The following is a 21869-nucleotide window of genomic DNA, read 5'->3' as shown; positions in this document are numbered from 1 at the left end:
ATTTTTGTTGCCATGGATGTTGTTGTTGCGGCTGTTTCCGTTGTCCTTCTGCCTGTCTGACTTTGACTTTAGTCTAAAAATATTAAATTTACATTGCTTGTTGAACATAGAATTAGATACGCACGCATACGCAAACACACAGGCGCCCACACGAGTTATGGTTGGCAACGTTTATATGAGTTTAACTCTAGGTAGGCGACATAATCAAATAAACATGCACACACACTCACACTCACACCCACACACATATACTTACAAGTATATGTATACACGAGCATGTTGCTTTTGTGTCAAATTGTCAAATATGAACAACAAAAAAACAACACACACCCACAAATGGGCATATACGAGCATAGTCAAGTATGTATCTGTATATGAATATGTGAAACAAAAGACAACAAAAATAATTTTTGCGCTTTGTTCCATTCACGCTCTTCGCAAATGTTTATTCATGCCTTGCTTTTCTTATATAATTTGGTTGCCTTTTGTACGTAAATCAATAAAATCGGCTTTGGCTTAGTATAGTCCTTTTTTCTGGTATGTGTATGTGTGTGTGTTAAAACCCGAATTTTCATCAGGATTAAATTTAGAATTAATGACAATCCGTGCTAAACGTAGCATTGACAATTAGTCAGCGAGTCCCAAAATATCGGACCTGTGTAAATATTTGAAAAGTTGACCTTTAAAGCCGCCACCGTACGCTGATTAATGGAAGCTGCGGCGAATTGCAGCAAACTGATTAGATGGATGAAAATAAATAATGTTTCAAATATTTTAATATGAGTATAATCGATTTATCGATTGAATATTTGAAAGATTTAAAATATTTTAAATATTTCATAGCAATTTTAAATTGCATTTGAACATTCTACAATCTGCATAATTTAACAAATCTTTTTGGCAATTTGGTGCTAAGCACTGTAAGCAATTAACATATTTTTGTTTGCTTTGTGATTTTATTATACCCTGCACCCTAAAAAGGGTATATTAGGTTTGTGCAAAGTATGTAACATGCAGAAGGAAGCATCTCCTACCCCATAAAGTATATATGTATATTCTGAATCAGCATGACGAGAGAAATCGATCTAGACATGTCCGTCCGTCCATATGTCCGTCTGTCCGTCCGTCTGTCCGTCCGTCCGTCTGTCCGTCCGTCCGTCTGTCTGGATGAACGCATGGGTCTCAGAAACTATAAGAGCTACAATAACCAAAGTTGGCATCCAGATTCTCCTAGGTCCGAGAAAGGACGAGTTTATTTTTTTTACAAATAATTTCTGATTTGGCAAAAAATTAAGCAACGCTCTATCCAAAATGCCGCAATATAAGAATATTAATAATAGGTAAAGATTACAGTGACTAATGTTAAAAGCTTTTTAAAAGTTTTTCATTTGAAATTCGTGACAATTTGCAGCTTAGGCCAGAACAGTTTGACATTTTTATATGAATGTCCACATTGGGGCTTCCTGCTAGCTCGTTGAGCTACAACATGCCCCAAATTTGATTGTTTCAGAATGGCGTCGCAACTTTTCCTGGTAATCTGTAGTGTCATTTTGCATTGAGGCCTACATTCTTTTATTACACTTACTCTGATGAATGGCATTTTGGGTTTGGCAGAGGTTTGCTGCCGATGAAGGGTTGGCTTCGCATTGCGTTTGTCCCTTTGGCAGCTGTTTTACCTTTTTTAAACACGGTTCTCAACGTCGACCCAATTGGCTGCTGTGTTTTTTTTTTTAAATGTGCTACAAACTCGATGAAAATTAAAGCATTTTGACCGTTGAGGTTCTCGCTTTGTTATTGGCACGATAAAATATTCTACCTGGTTATAAACTATATCCGTTTCGTTTTGAAATCGGTAGCTGCTAGTTATACTGCAGTTAGGAACTTTAATCTGCTCACTAATTGGGTAAAACGGATTTATTTAAATTGAAATTAAAAAAATACATGTGAGAAGCCTTTTTAGAGTAGAATTTATTTTGCAAATGCTTGCAATAAATTTTAACACGCTTACAAAATCAAACCAACTTGAAACTTAAGACCGCCCTCAAGTTGAGAAAAATTGAATTGAAACATCTGTAATGAACTCTATTAAAAAAGCTATTTGCAATTAAAATAACATGCAGGAATGCCACCAACAACTAACTTGCACACAAACTTGTAAAGTTTTTCATCGTAACTTTCAATCAAAATTTATGAATATTCCATGAAAGAAAAAAGTTAACTTTCTACAAGGAGTGTTCCAAAGTAAACAGACTTTTAAAAAAAACAAAACAAACAATACAGCTTTTTGCACGATCTAAAAGCATGTCGAACGAGTGTTTTAGCAAGCCTTTTGAATGGCCTCTAGGTCTGCATAACGCTTTCCTTTCATGGGCAAAATGCATTTTTCCGAAAAGGTAGAAGTCGCACGGTGCCATATCAGGTGAATACGGCGAGTTGTTAATGGTTAAAATGTGATTTTTGGTCAAATAATCGGTCACAATCGGTTGGATTCTGAGCAATTTTTGGTCGTCAGTCAATTTGTGCGGAACAAACCGTGCACACACCTTTCGTAAGCCCAAATGTTCGGTCAAAATGCGATAAATCGATGCTTTGGAGATGTTCAATTCCATTTCCATCAATTTCAATGATGATTTCGGCTGATTTTTGATGAATTCACGATGTTTTGGAGATGTTCAATTCCATTTTCATTAATTTCAGTGATGATTTCGGCTGATTTTTGATGAATTCACGCACAGTTTCGATAGAATTTTCGGTGATCACGAATTTTGATTGGCCCATTTGGTTGATCGTCATTTATGTCCTTACGACCAATTTGAAAACGTTGAAACCACCCGTGCACTCTGCTACGGGATAGGCAATCATCGACATAAACTTGTTCCATCAAGTGAAACATTTTGGTAAAAGTTTTACCAATTTTAAAACAAAATTTAATGTTGGCTCTTTGTTCGAAGCTCATTTTCGCACCGATAACACAGACATACTGACACTTAAAACGCAATAACTTCACTTCCAATCGATGAAATGTCATGAAATTCTCACTGGACAATCGATAAAGATAGCAGATTCTAATGCACCAGTCGACATATAGAGAGCGCCACCAGGGGGCGCTAGATTCAAAAAGCTGTTCCTGTTTATTTTGGAACGCACCTTGTACATCAACAAACATGATAAATTGATAAATGTTGTCTATTTAGCCATTACAGCTCAAACTATCTAAGTATTTAGTTTCCAACTTAAATAAACCTTATTTCGTTCAACTCAGTCAGGAAATGTTTGCATGTGGTCTGACTCCAAATTAGAATAGTTTCTTAGTGAGTATATGAAATGCATATCTAATGTGTTTTACAGCCAAACGGCGTTAACAAGATATGCAGCTTCAATTTCTTATTTATTCCTGCATTTTCAATTTGCAGTTTGAATGAATTTCTGCAATTCGATTTCCCAAAATGCGTTACTGAACTGAATTTGATAATATTTATACATTTGTGTAAATGTGAAACTATAATCAGATCAATAAGCAGAACAGCATTTTAATGTTAACATAAATATAGCATTCAACAAATATTTGTAGTTAAACGTCTTATTTGCAAATAAATGTGTTCATAGTTTCATAGAAATTTCTATGTCTTGGAATTGCTTATATAAAGAATATCTCCTAAGATTGCTTCTCTTATGGCTTTGGAAAACTTCGATATAGTCGAGTCTGCATTTCAATGAATTCGGTTTTGTAAATTTAATTAATTTAATTGAATTCAGAACAAAACAAACTACCAATCAACTGTGAATTTGTGCGAAATACAAATATTTCGTATTTCAATTATTGGTAAATTAGTTTTGGCTTTCAAAACCAAATTATTTAGGCATTGGGCTGCCAGTTGGAATTCAATTTACTTTCTTAAATAATATCGACTGTAAAATTGCTTTCATCGGTAAATAAAGCCATTCAATGTGGGCTTTCATTAATAAGTTACCTTTTTATTGAGTACTCAGTGAAACGCTGAAGTGCAAGTCATGTAACCAAAAGTGTTTGTTGTTTAAGCTTAACAGCATTAACCTAAATGAAAGTTGGCATTAATATCAGGCTCATAAAATGTTTCTTTAAGTTACACAAATCACTTTAAAACCAACAGATTTCGCACCATACTCTCAGACATTATAAGTACGTATGTTCTTGGAAATTAAAGATGCTGGGCCTCCAGCATCCTTGTCCATTGTGCTGTCTCAGGAACTGTCGTCCGTTCTGCCACGCGCCACTGAGCGCACGTCTTATGCGCGTCTCGGTGCTTTTAAGCGCTATTAAGCATACAATGCTTGGCTCGGTTCTGCTCTGCTCTGCTCTGCTCTGCACTGATGGCTCGGCATGGGCATTCATATTTTATTTATTTGCCATTACACAATTTATTTAACGCAGAATTTTACGCTACGGCTACGCCAGCGCCAAATGCTTCTTACTAAATAGTTTTACGATTGCTTGCAATGTCTGTGGGCGGCAGTTGAAAATTTATGCGCTAGCATCCTTAGCATAGTCCTCGCTCTCCTCGCCTCGGCGTCTCGGCCTTTTTGGCTTCATGGCATCTTGTCTCGAGTCAATTTGTTCCCATCTTTCCGGTGGCAGCGCCAACGGCTTCTGTGAAGACAGACAGCAGAGCAAATAGGCGGTGTGGGGGTCACAGAGCTGGGCTGCTTGTTGCGTTCGTCCCGAAAATGTTTACACTATTTGCTTGCATTGAATTATTTAAGCTAAAAATTTGGCCGACAGCAGAGCACCGAGCACCTCAAGGAATTATAGAAGCAAGTGTGGGTAATAAGCACGCCAGCGATGAATGTCTGGCTTGTTTGTGAGTTAGAAAGATACTGGTGCCACTTCTAAGTGAGTATCGTTTCATTTGAGATGTTTCCATAGAATCCAAAATGTACCGCAGAATTACTTTGTAGTCTGTTTCCTTTTTGTGACTTCCTGCCATTCCAGCAGAGAGTGTTTCCATTTTCAAAAGCCTTTCGATTGTTTCGAATTGCGAGTGAAACCTCTTGATTGCTTCAAATTCCAGCTCAAGAGCATATTGTGAGTTTGTTGTTAATCGTTTCTAGAGTGCCAATGAAACACAATTTAAATTAAGTATAGTATGCTTAAAGCGTGTAATTATCCAATTCATACACTTCAGAAAATAGACAGTAATTACACATAACACTTCACTTCAAATGCTGGATGAACAAAACGGTTATTGTGTTGAATGGGAAGAACTGTTGAATTTCAGAATTTTATTGTCTGCTGACAGATTTGAATAGTTGTAAATTTAATAATAATAATTGCTTAACAACAAATAAATTGAATAACATAAGCCGGTCACCATGTCGGACGGGCGGAGATTTAATGATTTTATTATTAAGTGATTAAGCTGCCTTTGTTTTGCTCTGTTTCTTTATTTGAGTTTAATTCAATTACTTGATTTTTCAACAACTTTATAAGTTGAAAAACGAAATATAGATCACCTTAATTTAAATTCTAGAATGTCTATTCCCTAATAGACTATTAGATTAAGAACCAATATGTATATATTCAGTAGGGTTTATTATATTAGTATAAGCATAAATCGTTAATTGGTATGAATAAACAAAAGCATAATAAAACAATTGAAAACTATGCAGATGTTCTTGTCAGCATTTCCGGACACTCGCGCATCTCTAACGCACACTTCACAAACAACAACAACATACAGACTACAAGAAATCTGCCTCGAAGATACACACATATATATCTGTTTGACATTTGACATGCATATGCTTGTAAAGGTCGCACGGCGTTTAATTTTTAATTTTTGAAAAAGTCACGAGAGAGACAGAAAGATAGAAAATCAAAAAATGAAAGCGGAAATGCGCTTTCTGACTTGACGCTATTAGCAATTAACGAAAAAAATTTAAGCGCATTAGCCGCATAATTTGCATAAATTTGCAGCAAAAACACACACAAAGAGAAATGGAGGGAGACAGAGAGAGAGAGAGAGAGAGAGAGAAAGAGAGAGTGAAAGCACACAAAAACACGTTGAATCGTGCCGGGGGTGGCTGACAGGCTGGCGAACCTCATTTAACTTTTTAATTGTGCAGTTTTGTGTAAAGCGCCCGAAAGTATGCCATGGAAGTCAGTTTATAAATTTTATACAAAAGCGCGACGGCAATAAGCGCATTAATTGCCAGTGCCAAGCAAATGAATGAGCGCATAAGTGAATAAATTAATGGGAGAGTGGAAATGAAAATGCGAGTCGACAGTGGCAGTTGCAAACTTTTGATTTAATGTTACTTTGAAAATCGCAGACTCTGTTTCCAAAATAGATTCAGAGACTAGTGATATCCCTGCAGTTCTATATATAGTATTATAAATAAATAAAGCAATATTCATATATCGAATATATATCTATATATAATATGGCGTCTATCACGCTACCTGTTGCTTGTTACATAAGGCGTTTTGACTTTCTAGTAAACCCTTTCAACCATCTGGTATAAGGTGTAATTATAGTTCCTAGTAATACCTTCAAATTAGTACTATCTCAGATGGTATTATCAACATTAAAAACTTTTCGCGTCAATAATGAAATTGAATAAAAACATATTTCTTTGACTATGATGATGTGAATACTTAGAAAATTATCCTCTCCCTCAGAAGCGGAAAATTGAGTAGAAAGGAGAGCGCAAAGACCTAACTTTCTGAGATTATGGCTTTCCTTATAACAGACTCTTGGCAAAAATTAAACTAGTTAATCTTAATTGATTACTCACATTTTAATTAACTTGCGTACTTTTTGAAAACCCTCGTGTTATTTAAAAGTCTTCACAAAAAATAAATAAAAGTTTTAAAGTTATTATTACTGCAAAATTTAGAAATTGCAGTGCGGCAATTACATTTATACCGGTGATTGAAAAATCTCAAGTTGCGCGCACCACTTATGCAAAGTGGCTGCGGGTCAACAGCGCGTATGAGCAACGTGAAGTGGCCGCAATTAAAGAGTACTTATATTTTTTCTCACTCTACTTGCAGCTTAGCAACAGCAACCTCAAAGGCGACACTCAAAGGAGACACTCAAAAACGTAGTGGAAAAGGTGATTCCCCATAAATAAGTGCTGCACAGTCGAAAATTAGTGGTACACGATAAGCGGCAGACGATTGAGAGCGCGACCGGTGACTTGGCAGCGCTGCTGGCAACACGACAACGGCAACAACGGCGGCCAGAATTTTCTCACGTTTGGATAGTGTCGAGGAGGTGCAACGCAGTCGCAGTGGCAGCGCAGTCGGAATAACACAGGGCGGCGGTGCGGTGGCAACAGGTTCACCAGCCAGGGCTGGCCAGCAGGGTGTGGGTGTGGGTGTGGGAGCGGGAGCGGGAACGGGTGTAGGCGTAGGTGCAGGTGTGGCTGCGGTTGGAGGTGTGGTTGGTGGGGCATACGTTGGCGGCGTGGACGGTACAGCAGGTGTAGGCATAGGAAATGCGACGGCTAGGAATCGAAGCGCTAGCACCATTCTCGAACTAAGTCACAGTACATTAGCCTCATCATCATCGGCAGCAGCAGCAGCTGCAGCGGCGCATATTCGCAAATACTCATCTGGAGGGGTGACCATCGGTTCGGGTGATGTGAATGGCTTCGGCGAAATATATTCAGGGACAAGAGGTGGCACAACTGCACCGAAATGCGATACCTTAAACGGTGTGGCGACACTCAATAGTGCAGCTGGAGGCGGCGCTGCTTCAGTTGCTAAGGGCTTTGCCACAAGTGCACCTGCCGGTGCAGGTGGCTCAAGTTTAGGCAGCACACTGCGTGGACGTCTCTCGATAAGTGGCGCAGCCGTCGGCGAACAGGTGACCGCAGCAGCGGCAGCTACAGGCACTGGTTCCGCACCAACGATAAGTAGCGCCCCGGTGGCGCCCGCACCCGGACCGAAACGTCAGGGTAGCTTCTCGAATGTATTCTCAAAATTAATCGATGGTATGCCCGCCGGCACAATGTTCGCCAAATTTAAAAGCGCCAATGTGGCAGCGTCCACCTCCATGCAGAATGTCGCCGAAGGCAATCCCATTACCCAATACTTTGAGATTGGCAAGCCGGTGGCGTGCGCGGGACCGGAGCTCGTTTGGCGCATTCACGATGCGTATCGGAAGAGTGATAATAAGGTGAGTGAAAATTATTTGTATTATCTCAGATCTCAGGTTGCAAGCTCTAGACTAAAATAAAATTGGATGAATTTTGATTACCATTGATATTCATTGTATAAATGAATAGGAATTTATTAAAAGATTATTGCAGTCTGTTTGTAAATTACTTTTAAAAGTATTTTGATATACTGCCTGTATTGCTAAATGAATACATTCACAACAAACCTATTTATATACGGATTTGTTAACTCCTAACCAATAGCAATAGTTTTTGCCATAATAAAAGAAGTTTGGGGTTTTCTCCCTAATTGTACATTACAAACAGCTTTCAAAAGCTGTGCAGCTATTTAGGGTACATGAATATTTGGTATTATTTTGAACTACCCTTAATTCCTCTCTGTCCAACAGGAATGTTCTGTGTTTATATTTGAGAAGAAAATTGCGGAGAAATTGCATAAGCCACGTCGCAAGGAGACAATTACGGAGCTGCTGAAATCCTCGGTAAAGACATTGGAACGCTTTCGTCATCCACGGGTGAGTTCCACTGCAATCCATGCCAACTAACCCCTTTACTGTGTAACGCCTCTTTGTTCTTTTATTCATACTTTTCCTTCCTTTTTTGTACACTTTGGTGCGCTTTTAACTACAGATACTGCAAATATATCACACGGTCGAGGAGAGTGCCGACACACTGGCATTTGCGGCAGAACCTATTTTTGCCAGTCTATCGAATGTTTTGGCTTTTCATGTGAGTAAAGGAAAGAAGCAATTCCCAAAAGAGAGTTTGTCAAGGACATGCAGTTTTCCTTCCTGTTGTTGGTGCTGTTGCGCTTGCTGTCTCTGAAAAGACAGCTTTTTTTGTTGTTGTGGCTGTTCACTTTTATTTCGCCAACGCTTGGGAGGAATGTTTTCCCACAACCTACAAACATTCTGAAACATAAAAGAGCACAGTTTCAAAAGGTTTTGTTGTCGTAAATGCAGACTAGATTTTGCCACCTTTGGATGGTTACTGGCAGGTCCGACAATTTTCTTTAGAAAAAATGATCAAGGTACTGAAGTTTCTTCTGCCAGCGACACGGACATCATACAAGTATAGCAGTGTAGCCCCACAAACAACAAACGTTTTGAAACACAAAAGAGCACAGTTTCAATACCTTTTGTTGGTAAAAAAAAAAAATAGCTCTAGGTTGTGCCACCTCTGTATGGTTACTGTCAGGTCCGAAAATACCTTTAGAAAGAATTATAAAGAAACTGAAGTTTCTCCTGTCAGAGACGCAGACTGGATATGAGAGACGTTAACTTCTTCCTTCTCCTTCAACTCACCATTCTTTGTTTTCAAAAGTTATTAATGGAAATTGGTATTGTTGGGTACCGGGACCTTTCTGCCAGTATCCAGAACAGAGTTCTAGTTATTTTTATTTTCTTTCCATAGGCTTGAAAAACATCTTTGCATTATTTGCCTAATTTCAATTGGAAAGTAATAAATATTTTATTTCGTTTGAGATTCTAAAGTGTAGGATTTTGTTAAAAATAATAACAGGTAGTATTAGAATAGAGACAAAGCGTCAAGATATGGTGCTAGAAATTGTACGAGATGATATTTCTATTGAAAGTAAATAGCTATGTATACATGGATATATAAACTTTTTGAAGATATTATTAACTTCAACAGTTCCATTTAAAAGTTCCGACTACTTTTAAATAAATTTAATTATCGTGACTTACAGTCAAACCATTTTTAACAAATACTCTCAAGGTAGTGAAATGTGGAGTAATATTTCATTACAACTATCAAGCGGTACCGATTTAAAAAATTAAAATCAAAAGGCTTTACAACTTTTGTTGTTGAACGGAAGCACTCGATCTCGCATTCATTGGAATCTTGTTTTCAGTGAAAGTGAAGTGCCCGGAATCCAAAATCGAAGCATATTGTTGTTAGAGTTTCACAAGTCGATTGCATAGTTTCGCCAAAGTCCCTGACAACGCAACTTTGAGGCAGGAATAGTAATAGTACACGCACCTATAAACTAGCGCACAAATATATACACACACACGCTAAACACTCAAGCGTATCGTATTAAAATCGTGTGTGCAAAACTTTATACATGGCAGATTGAGACGCTAAAGTGTGCTTCGAAATTGATACGCACTCGGTACACACACTCACACACACGCACCATAAAGGGTGTTCCAAGTTTTCTACTGGAGAGCATTTGTTTGTTGTTCGATTTAGATGAAATTTGAAACAAAAGTAGACTATTATGCATAAATTGTGTGTGCAAAGTTTGGTTAATGTATATTGTAGCTTTTGAAATGTGGACGCTATTGACGAAATTCTGTAGTAGGGGAAGGGGGGGAAAACTCCAAAAAATAAAATAAACTCGTCCTTTCTAGGAAAATCTGGATGCCAACTTTGGTTATTCTAGCTTTTATAGTTTCTGAGATCCTCGCGTTCATCCAGACAGACGGACAGAAAGACAGACGGACGGACATGGCTAGATCCATTTCTCTCGTCGTGCTGATTCAGAATATATATACTTTATGGGGTCGAAGATGCTTCCTTCAGCATGTTACATACTTTGCATAAACCCTTTTTACCCTACGGGTACTGGGTATAAAAATATAAATACTTTTAGAAAAAAAGCAGACGTTGCAAGACATTGTTGTGCGAATATTTATCAGCGCTCTGATTGGAAGTGTTTTATTTTCAAAAACAAATGTGTTGCTTATGATATTAATTTTGTGAATAAATAGGACTTTTGGTATAAAACTACTTGTACTAAAGTTGAACAGAAAATAAGAAGAAGGATGTTGAAATTTGTGAAAAACGAAAGTATGAAGAAAGAGTTTGTTATTTTTTTAGAACTTTGGGAACTTTTGAAACACCCTTCCTAACAGCAGAAGCTAGTATTGAGCTTTGCCCTTTTTTGCCAGACAAAATTGTAGTTTATTGTGGCGCAAGCAAATTGCACAAAACATATATGTACATAAATACACAACTAAACAGATACACAAGCGAATAGTGAAACAAACAAACGAATTGAACAGTTTTCAGTTACAGAAGCCATAACAACAACAGCAATAGCAACAACAGCTACACAAAGTTTAGTCGAGTTAAATTACTTTGAAAATTGCACAAATTGGTCTGCAAAACAAAGACAAAAACAAAAATAAAAGAAAGCAAACAACAAACGAAATAGAGTGTATGGCAATTGCCATAAAATGCACACTCGAGCTTGACTTTGTGAGATTTTCGTGCGGTTGTGTCTGCTGCTAACATGGCACTTCATATGCACACACACGCACACACACACACAATGTTACATATGAATATACGAATACACAGGAGTCGAAAACCTATGAGAATGCGAATGTGGCACCAACAGCAGCCGGCGGGGCGCCACAAACGCAAACAGCGCCCAACGCTCAACAGCCGCAACGGCCGGCGCATGCAAAGGAATACATTTTCTTGGACATGGAGCTAAAATATGGGTTTCTCCAGGTGAGTGTATACTATACATATATGACCATGGCGAGGGGTGAGTGGTGAGTGGATAGTCGGCAAAGGTAAACGATATATGCGTTTGTTTCAGTTAACTGAGGCTTTGTCCTATCTGCACTATTCTGGTCACGTAATTCATCGAAATGTGTGTCCATCATCTATATTAATAACCAAACGCGGCATTTGGAAACTGGCCGGCATGGAGTATGCGGGTAAGTTGTTGTTGTTGTTGCAGAGTGTTGTAGAGTGGCACCCAAGAACCAAATTGAAATGAATTGCATTGCCATTGCCATTGCCGCTTTTTTACTGAGCGGAATTTGTGCTTTTTGGGGCTTTGCAGAAAGAATGAACGAGACTGATTTGAATTGCTCAATTCCGTGTCCGCCTTGGAGCAACAGGGTATCAAAAATGGCGCAACCAAATTTGGATTTTATGGGTAAGCCCAATGGTTCAAATTGTATTTAAATAGCACACATACTTCAACAAATTTAGCAATTAAAATAATTAAAAAGTAATGAATTAATCTTCAAGTTTATGTTATTTATGTTTATTTTAAAATGCCTTCCTGGTATTGAAAAGATTATATTAAAAACGAATAGAAGAGAATCAAAAAAATATTGAGAAAAAGTTTATTTTAAAATGTCTTTTTTTAGTTAAAAAGATTAGAAGAGAATAGAATAAAATTGTACCTACATGAAGAATAAAATTTGAAAACATTTTCTGCATACTACACTTAAATTATTTCTAATAGTTTTCCTTCTTCATATAAGTCTATCATACACCTTTGTTTCCATTTGCATCTGAATACTGATGATTATGATTACAGCGCCGGAAACGCAGGCAACGTCCAAATGCAGTCTGCTCAGCGACATGTTCTCATTGGGAATGGTCATTTGTGCGGTGTTCAATAATGGCCGCCCACTGATACAAGCTGGGAATTCGACATCAAACTATGCGAAGCAAATGGAAACGGTGCGTATGCCTAACACGTTGCTGAGGTGTAGACAGGCGGTAAATTAATTTTTGGTTGAGCAGACAGCAAAGTGAGTCCAAACCAAACCAAACCGAACCAAACCAAACCAAACCCAACCAGCAAGTGGCAATTGGTTTTGCACCTTGCTGAGCTGTGAAAAGTTTCTACAGCTTGTTTGGCCGTTGTAATTAGATTCGCTGCTTTGTCAAATGTAAATGTAATCAAAAGTCCACTTGAAACTCTAATTATTTTGCCACTTGAAGAATGTGTGCTTGTTTGTGTGCGTTTATGTGTGCAGGTGAGAACAGCACTGGCTGTGGTAGCGTCTTGAATGCCCCAAGCATCACAGCATGGAGCTATCGTGGCGCTGATGGGCTCGGTTGCCTTTCATTAAAAGTTGGCGCGACTTCAAGTGGTTTCTAATTTTGGGAAAGGCAACTTTTTGGTCAGCGTTTGCATAATTTCTGTTCTCTCGTTTGCTATCATTTGTGTTTTTGCAGCTGGACGAGAATGTGCAAAAGTTAATGCCACGTCTGCCCATTGCGCTGCAGGAAGCTGCCTCCCGTCTGGCCAGTCGAGATTCAACGATTCGCCCCACGGCCCAGCTGCTTCATCTCATCAAGTACTTCAAGTGAGTAATTATATTTTTAAATTTTATTGTTATACTCTATATACTCGTATATCATATGCCCTTCATTGTAAAAGGCAAAAGAAATAGTGTGTTAAGAGTATACGTTTGTAACAAACAATGCTTAGTTTTTATTTTATTTTATAAAACGCTATTGTTTATTTAAGATCTGTCCTAGCTTTTTAAATCACGCTTCTGACATGATGGTTATGCGACGATCTCACATTGTGGGATTCCTTCTAGTTCATTGAGCTATACTAGGCCCCAACAATGCTTAGCTATAGACAAACATATGAGACGATAAAAAAAATTTATATGATTGATTATGGTCTTTTTACACCCCGTACCCGAAAGTTAACAATTTGTGTGCCAATCAGGCAGAAAGAAACATATCCAACCATAAAGTATGTAATTATATTTAATCACATTGATAACTAAATTCGATTTAGAAATTTCCGTGCGTTCGTCCGCTTATTTGACTGTCTGGATTTCGGAAACATATGACCAAACTTGGTATGTAAAGTGTCCTACTTGTTGTCCCTAGGCAGTTGTTAGGCTAAAAGAAACACAAACATTTGGGGTTAGCATCCGAACCATCCATACCGCTAATATGTCTGCTTAAAAACGCAGTCAACTCCACTCAACTATGATATAAGTGCGTTTCTCCAGCTCACTTATTGGTTAATTTGTTCACTCAATGCACATTTGTTACTTTTTCGATTCCACATTTGATTACCTAAATTTGCAATCAAACCATATGAAAAATGAGTTGCCATTGAAATTTTATAGAATTTAGAAATATAAAGAAACCGTTTTAAATTGTTTTTCGAAATTGGTATGGTGGATTAGATTTTAAATTGCAAACATATAATCTGATTCAAGTATCATATCATAGCAGTAGCTCCCAATTTTTTGTTGATATATTAAATACGAATTGGATATCTAAATTAAAATCCAGTCTGCTGATTTGCTCTTCTTTAATGCTTGGAATACAAATTTTTTCATTTATACAAGTATAAATAGGCGATTTTATAAAAGGAAAGCAAGAATTCTTTTGATTGTTCCTATTGTTTCGAAATGATCAAATTAAACAGAAGCTTAGTTATTAGTCTCTCTAAGGGATTTATTGTTTGAATAATTTTTTCAAAATTAGGGTATTTAACTTCGAAATTATCCGAAATTAATTGTTAACTATATTTTTTCATGAAATGAACTTTATAAAGTTTTGAAGCAATTTCTGACACAAACCAACACCAACATGCCAATTTGCAGTCCTATTGTCCAGGGCCACGCGGCGTATGAGCAACATGTATAATTCATACGCCATGTTGTACAAGAAGCGTGTATTGCCATACATATATGTGTGTGTATGGATGTTAGTTTGTTTTAATACATTTATGTTGCTTCATTGCTGCTGCAAATTAATTAACTGCCAAGCAGATGTGAGAAGAACGGAAACGAGGATGAGGAAGAAAAAGCGCCAATTTGTGCAGTTTTAGCAAAAGTTTTTGTTTGAGTTTCAAATGAAATTGACAACTGTTAAAAACACGCACACAAGCACACACAAACACATACACATACACAAAAGCTAAGCCAATTTGTATAGATGTGAGGCATGTAGCTAGAATCCAATTGAAGCTAAAGCGAGAGAGAGAGAGAGAGACAGAGAGAGAGAGAGGGAGGCAGACACACGCACACTTTAATTACGTCTGTTTGGCAAATGAAAACGGTAATCAGGCTTGAAAGACACAATGCGCTGTTGACTTGAGTAGCAGCAGAAAGGGATAATGCCAGAGGGTGAGTAGACGGCAGCAGGGGCTGAAGAATAAACGGTTCATGCTGTTGTTGCCGCTGCCTTGGCTGTTGGATTTATGACGAGAAAGGCAGCTGCTATTTCTGCCACCACGCCAAACAACTTCTGAGACGTACTAAGTCGACTCCTAACTGGAGTTGTGCGCGTGACAAAAGAAAAACCTTTTATGAACACGTAGATTCAAGAAACCACCTTCTTAATATTTCTTTAATATGCTTTCTGAATGTATTTAGCGTTGAAAAATTATAAGTAAGTCTTGTCAAATCGAGATTTAGTTTTAACTCCTTCTATTGAAGGAACTGCGGTTTATAATAATGTATCAAATTTTATAAATATACTTTAAAAAGTTATTGTATTAGGTCTATTGTCCCGCACTCAGTATCAGTGGTCTCATTTCAAATAAGCTTTTAAACATGTCAAAATTGAGGGAACAACATAACAAATAAATGTTAAAACTTAAAAAAAATCAAATAATTAATACATTCTCGGAAGAATAAATTTTATTGCTTATAATCGATTTATCGTTATCAGAACTCAAAAAGCGATCGATGTTCAACAATACGCCACTCACGCATTTACGCACATCTCTAAGGCAAGCTAAAAGGCCTGGCAATGTGCAGCACTTAAACAAACAAAACTAAAGACAGCCAGTCAGACGGACAACAACAACAACAGGAATAGTTAAATTGTGGGGAAGGGTGATGGGAGGCTAGGGAGCCTGGCATCACTTTGAAGTTAATTTAAATGTTGTCAACATTTCTTCATTTTTAGACAGCGTATGCAAATGGCTCAAGTGTTGGCAATCAGTGCACGCTACTGTTTATATTACAAATTTATCCTCGCTTCTAGCTTTGCTTTTGATTAACTCAGACTGCGTGAGAGCGAAAGCGAAGGGCAGAGAGATTAGGAGAGTTAGAAAGAGAAGGTGAGGGAGCAAAGGAATTCAAACTGCGTTGAAGTGAAGGGTGGAGTGGCCCTCAGGAAAGTGGTGACCCCAGCAGAACACTTGTAGCTTGTGCAATGCGGCGTATACGCAATGTGATTTACTCAGCTAACTTAGTTTGCTGCAATTGTTCAAATAAGTACTGAGTTTTATTACATTTGCTTCATATAATTCAACTATATTTGACTTTTATTTCAACTTTTCAATTACCCGCAACCAATTTTGTGTGCTTAACAATGCGCAACGGTAATGGCAACGGCGACGGCGACGCCTGCACACTCAGATAACAACTAATGCCACGTTTCATGGGTTAGCGGGGGCTTAGTCAGGGAGTGCTGTTGGCAAAGCCGCAACTAGCTGAAATAGCTGCGGGGCACGCTGTTATTGCCATTATTGCTGCTGTTGTTGTGTGTTTCTGCGGTTGAAATTAAACACTTTTTGTGCAATTAAAATTTTCGCACATTTGCATAACAATAAAAAGCATTTAAAATTTGCATTGCATACCCATTGCCAGCAGGCATGTTTGTGCAGTTTTAAGCACGTTTTAATAATAATGAGAGCTTAACAATATTTATTTACTCTATTCTACGATGCAATTTATAATTTTTGCGCTGGCTAATATTTGGGTTTGGCTATGGATTAGATAGTTGATCACAAATACCGCAGCTCTTTCATAATTGGATTTGGCTGTAGCAAAAAGTAATTAATACTGAGTTTGTTATTTACGTTTATTTAAATGCAAAATTAATGAGACAATATATAATATATTTATTTTAAATTCGATTGATACGACGATTTGTATTTTGTTTTCATTTAAAAATAGTTTAGGGCTGTATATTTGTTTTTGAATAATCGTATTTTGAGTAGCAACGTGCGTTTCATAGTTTCTGTATCTCAGCCAGTTGGAGAAACTTTATTCGGTAGATAATGACATAAATGAAACATTAATAAAATTGTAAAAAATGTGGTAATGAGATCTTATCTGATAGAGAGAGGCAAAATAGTTTTTATACGAAATGCAATCCATTCGATTGATTGTTGGAACAAAGCTTTCTAAATGGTTAGTGCATTGCCCCCTTTGTTGCGTAAATTTCCAAAGCCATTCGCTGAGAATTTCAGATGGCGAAGCTAAGGCGAAATAATAATTTTATTTGCCAGCTTTAAGTTTGTGTAGAAGCCCCGCACCGTAACATATTCTGCGATCTTCCAGAGCTCGACCTGGATGTGTAGGAAAAGGATTATTGGATACACAATTCTCAAATCTAAAATTCCATTTGTAACAGTTCGTACCGTTCAATAAACTTTCAGCAATGCGGACACCATACACTGGAAAAGTACTCTGATATATTGTACTCTGGTTGTACAAGAGTTATCAAATTATTTTTTAGTTTGTAGATGATTCATTATAATACATATCTTGTTTGTTTTATTTTATATCGTATTTAAATTTTAAACAATTTTTAGCTAATTTTGAATCAAATTTGGAACAAGAAAAAGCTGGTGAAAAAATTATGAAATATTGTCATGTTTCATAGCCTTTGTCGATGATAATAAATATTAATAATATCATAAAATTACTTCACTGATATATCAGAAGAAACTAAATTTAAATGCTATCCAAAAGTATGAAGTGCAATCATCTTTAAAATACATGCTACTACAACTTTTTTCTTATAAGTAGTAGAAATATAATTCAGCTTATCACACTCCATTGGTGTGTTATGAATTCATCTCTTATTACATTTATTTCTTTTTCTTTTCTCATTCCCATGCACTGACAGTGATCCGGCTATAGCAGCATTGAAATTTCTGGACGTAGTCAACATGAAGGACACGCAACAGAAGTCACAGTTCTACAAGACCACCTTGATAGAGGCTATGCCGCTGATACCGCGAGTAAGTAGCCGAACGAGCCATATTATTATTCGAATGACAGGCAGGCAGGCAGGCGCTCAAAAGCCATTTTGGGTTTTTGAGGCTGGGGCATTAATTATTTACGGTGCTAACTTGGCCGCTTTATGGCTAAACAATTTGCGAATTACGAGCCATTTTATAGCAGTTGCAAAAATGTAACAGCAAGGCGTCCTTTGTCCTCCTGCCAAGGATATGCATTGGCACAATGGCGTGTAACGGAAATGCCGCACTGTTAATGACAGCTTAGCATTACCAATTGCGATAGCAAGTTGTGCACTGAGAGAATAGAAGAGCTTCATTTAAATCGTGAAACAATCTCTCACTTACTTGACCATTTATTTATTTATTTCATTTTAAAATACTTGAATTACAGGAACTATGAATTGTGACAGGCAACGATATTAAAATATCTATTCACCCTCAATTTAATTTAAAATGTATAATTTAAATGCAATTGTATGACAAAATTGTAAAACATGCTCCAACTCTTGGCGTCATTTTAAATTCAAAACTAATAAATGACAATTGAAATTAATACATTAAATATTTTTGAATACCAAAAATTATTTTTTGGGTAGAGACTATAGGCATTTATCGAAATTATATAAGCTGTTGGGAATTATGAGGTGTAGAATAAAATGGTTTTTATTTTTAATTTCTATTCTGCATTTAAAACAATGTAATAGCAGTTTTGATCTGTAACAATATAATTTGATTGCCTTATAAATCGGCACAAAATGTTTTCATATGAAATATATAAAAACCAATTTTTGACTTCTAGCTTCTCTGCGTAATCAGTAAAATAGTTAGTACTATTAGACTACACTGATGTGCTATTAATAGCTATGCTTTTCATTTGCCTCATCCATACTTCAAAAACAGAAACTCTGGTGGCAGAACATTTGGCCCATGCTCAAATCGGAGATCAACAATGGCGAAGTCCTGGCCGCGGTCCTGCAGCCCGTCATGCTGTTTGTCCAGGAGGCGACACACAGCGAATACGATGCTTTGATGTCAGCGACAATGAAGTGAGTGTTGGACCATTATATGGCTTTCTCATTCTATATACTATGTTTCTACAAGCACAAGTATATATAGTATATATAAATGTATAGACGTGGTGGTTTTGCTTCTGTTATTGTTGTGGTTAGTGGCTTTGTGGCTTGAGGTTTGCGGCTTGCAGCTTAAGGCAAACAAACAATGGACACTGACTTCAACTTGTGCTGTTGAACAATTGAAAAACTTTTGTGACACTTTTTATTTAATTTTCATGACATTTTATTGTACAGAGGTGCACACATATAGAAGACACTCTTACTTACAGTAGGCAGAGGGCATGGTATATTGTAATTTATAGAGCAAGTTCCAGAAGCTTGCAAAGTTTCTCGGGCTTACCTTTTGTGGGAAAAGGCGATGCCTGCCAACTGTGCATAAATTAGTAAGAGACACGGCCACTAGCAATACAACTACACATATACTCAGATGCCTCAGCATACACATATATATCTGCCAAAGTTGGCGCTCAAGAGAGCGCAGCAAAGTTTTCGGACACTTGTAAGACGCTTATTGACACTGCTATAAAAGTTGCTAGGGAGCAAGAAAAAAATATAAACTTTTTTTTCAACGTCAACTACACAGTCACACAGTTGAATGCTGCCACCACAACCACACTTATTATTTGCGGATATATGTATATTTTTTATTTATTTGTTGCCTCCAGGCTCACATTTAAATAATTTAGCAATCGAATTGAAGTTTTTTCCTTCGTTTTATGTTCATGGCCATGGTCAAAAATTAAATCAAATCTCTGTGGTGATTCTCATTGCCAGAGTTGTCTACAACACACCGAAATCCATTCAAGCGAGCGTTACGATACTCGAGAATTTGCATTTGATTATTGAGAAGACGAAGCCGGAGGATGTCACCACAGACATAATGCCAATGTTATTCTTTTCATTCGACGGCTCCACGATACAAGTGCAGGTAAGGCGTGCTAACAGCGCTTTTGTGTGGCCTTACTTCCTCCCGTCCTTCCTTCCACTTGTTATACTCTGCGTTGGCGTCTCTATGCAGAGACATGCAAATTAGTTGGCAGACAGACAGACATACATAAGTACTATATAGACAGATTGACAAGAAATTCATTGCGAGTTTCAAACAGTCGACTGACTGAATGAAGAACTGAATGAATGAATGGGTTGACAGTTGGGAAAGGAAGCAAAACGGAGGAGAAGGCTATGAGCGGTTCGCGTTGGCGTTGATTGCGTAATTAAAGCAGCAATTTCTTAATTAACTATTGCATAAAAAATGGCGCATTTGCGTTTAGTGCCGTTAGCCGCACTCGATGTCTCGAAGACTTAATGAAGTGCGCGAGCGTCACGAAGACAGATGATACCAAATGAAGTTGATGGCCATGTAGTCCACTACTGAATGAATCTATTAAGAGATGTATATAGTTATGGGCTTTTAATGTTTGATCTGAAATATTTTAAATTATATTTTCCAATCAATTACAAAATGCTGCTAAAAAATTAAATACATTTTGCAATGAGTTAAGAAATTCTAACGGAAAAATTAAAATTAAATATTATTTGATATCACGATTAAAATACTTCCATATTAAAATATTAACTCATTTATGTACTGAAATAAATAAAAAACAAACACTAGCTTCTATTATTAATTAAATTTTTTAGTTTTATGATATTTTATTTCAACAATGATAGATGCAGGATAAGTGCAATTTTAAAATTTCATAAATTTATTTCAATATTTTCTTAAGAAATGTTTGTTACAAATTTGAAAAGAGCTAAGCACATAAAACGTCAATAAGCTACGAAAATAATAGTATGTTGTTGAGGGAATGTTTTGGAAATTCTTACTTATTTGAAAGTTCAAAAAGAAAATGTACAAGTATGTGCTTTCCTTTAATTACGGCAAAGGTCTTTTATTAAATTGTTTTCTTATTTAGAATTCTTAGTCACTTCAAATTTTCCGCTTCTTTGTTTGTTTGTAAAAGAACAATAAACATATATTGTTGACAAGTGTTGAATTTTACTCATATGTTTATTTGTTTTAAGTCAAGTTGATTTCAATTCTGACCAGTTATAGATTGAAAACAAACAGTTGTGGAAAGCTAAGGATATTCGAACAAGCAAAAGCATGTCTTGGTATCTTTCTTTCCCTGCGTTTGGGGCAAAACACATTTTAGCAGGTTATCTTTAAATAAAATCTGAACGGTGAGGCAAAGAGTAAAGGTGATTCTTAGCACTATATTTGCGGTTAGATATGCATTGAGTTACGAATAGATTCGAAAGTTCAGGTTTTATACTTTAATTTCTGATTTGTGGAAGACTCAAGCATGAACCAAGTATTTTCTTTGAACTATATTTATATTCTTTTTATATGTTCGAATGCAGAGATATTCCTTAAGAACCGTTTATCCTTTTTAAGGTATTAAAATTATAAAATACTTAAATACAATTTAAAGCCTTGGAATATTAGTATTTGAACGTAGGCAAGAAACTTCTGTAAAATATAATTTACATCAATGATATTCACTAATTGTGGTAATTGACGATGGATGACAAAGTCGCGATTACGTTTCACCTAATTCCCTTTATTCTAATCGAGCAATACTCAATTTAAACAGTGCGCCGGATAGTATGCTCTTAATATTTATATCTGTTCTATATGTGTATGACATCCTTTTGTATGCAGAGCGCTGCTGTTGTGGCTGTGGCGAATGTCTTTGACAGCATCGATGAGCTTTCCATACGTCGCATGGTGTTGCCGAAGGTGAAAATGGTGTTTGAGAAGAACATAACCGATCCGAAGATAGTGCAGAATGTGTTAATGTGCATTGAGCGTACGATGGATCGCATGGAGAAGGCCCAAGTATGGTAAACAAAAGAAATCACTAGAGCGTTTCATGCAGGTTTTCTACTTTTTG

General features: G+C 36.9%; 1 protein-coding gene across 2 annotated transcripts in view; it reads left to right on the top strand.

Annotated features, from left to right (window-relative positions):
• Positions 1-7979: 7979 nt before the first annotated feature.
• The window catches only part of LOC115632703 (SCY1-like protein 2), a 35531-nt gene continuing 21641 nt past the window's right edge, over positions 7980-21869 (top strand). For both annotated transcript variants that reach the window (XM_030529941.1, XM_030529940.1), the window contains exons 1-12: positions 7980-8162; positions 8553-8678; positions 8794-8892; positions 11491-11646; positions 11738-11858; positions 11987-12082; positions 12473-12618; positions 13120-13250; positions 17785-17899; positions 18800-18945; positions 19747-19900; positions 21638-21814. In XM_030529941.1, coding sequence (XP_030385801.1) covers positions 7980-8162; positions 8553-8678; positions 8794-8892; positions 11491-11646; positions 11738-11858; positions 11987-12082; positions 12473-12618; positions 13120-13250; positions 17785-17899; positions 18800-18945; positions 19747-19900; positions 21638-21814 — 1650 coding nt within the window. The remainder of the gene's footprint in view (positions 8163-8552; positions 8679-8793; positions 8893-11490; positions 11647-11737; positions 11859-11986; positions 12083-12472; positions 12619-13119; positions 13251-17784; positions 17900-18799; positions 18946-19746; positions 19901-21637; positions 21815-21869) is intronic.

Source organism: Scaptodrosophila lebanonensis, unplaced genomic scaffold (genome assembly GCF_003285725.1).
Source record: "Scaptodrosophila lebanonensis strain 11010-0011.00,11010-0021.00 unplaced genomic scaffold, SlebRS2 tig00001415-arrow-pilon, whole genome shotgun sequence".
NCBI lineage: Eukaryota > Metazoa > Arthropoda > Insecta > Diptera > Drosophilidae > Scaptodrosophila > Scaptodrosophila lebanonensis.
Note: the sequence above shows the minus strand (reverse complement) of the source record. Positions and strands in the feature narration are given on the sequence as shown.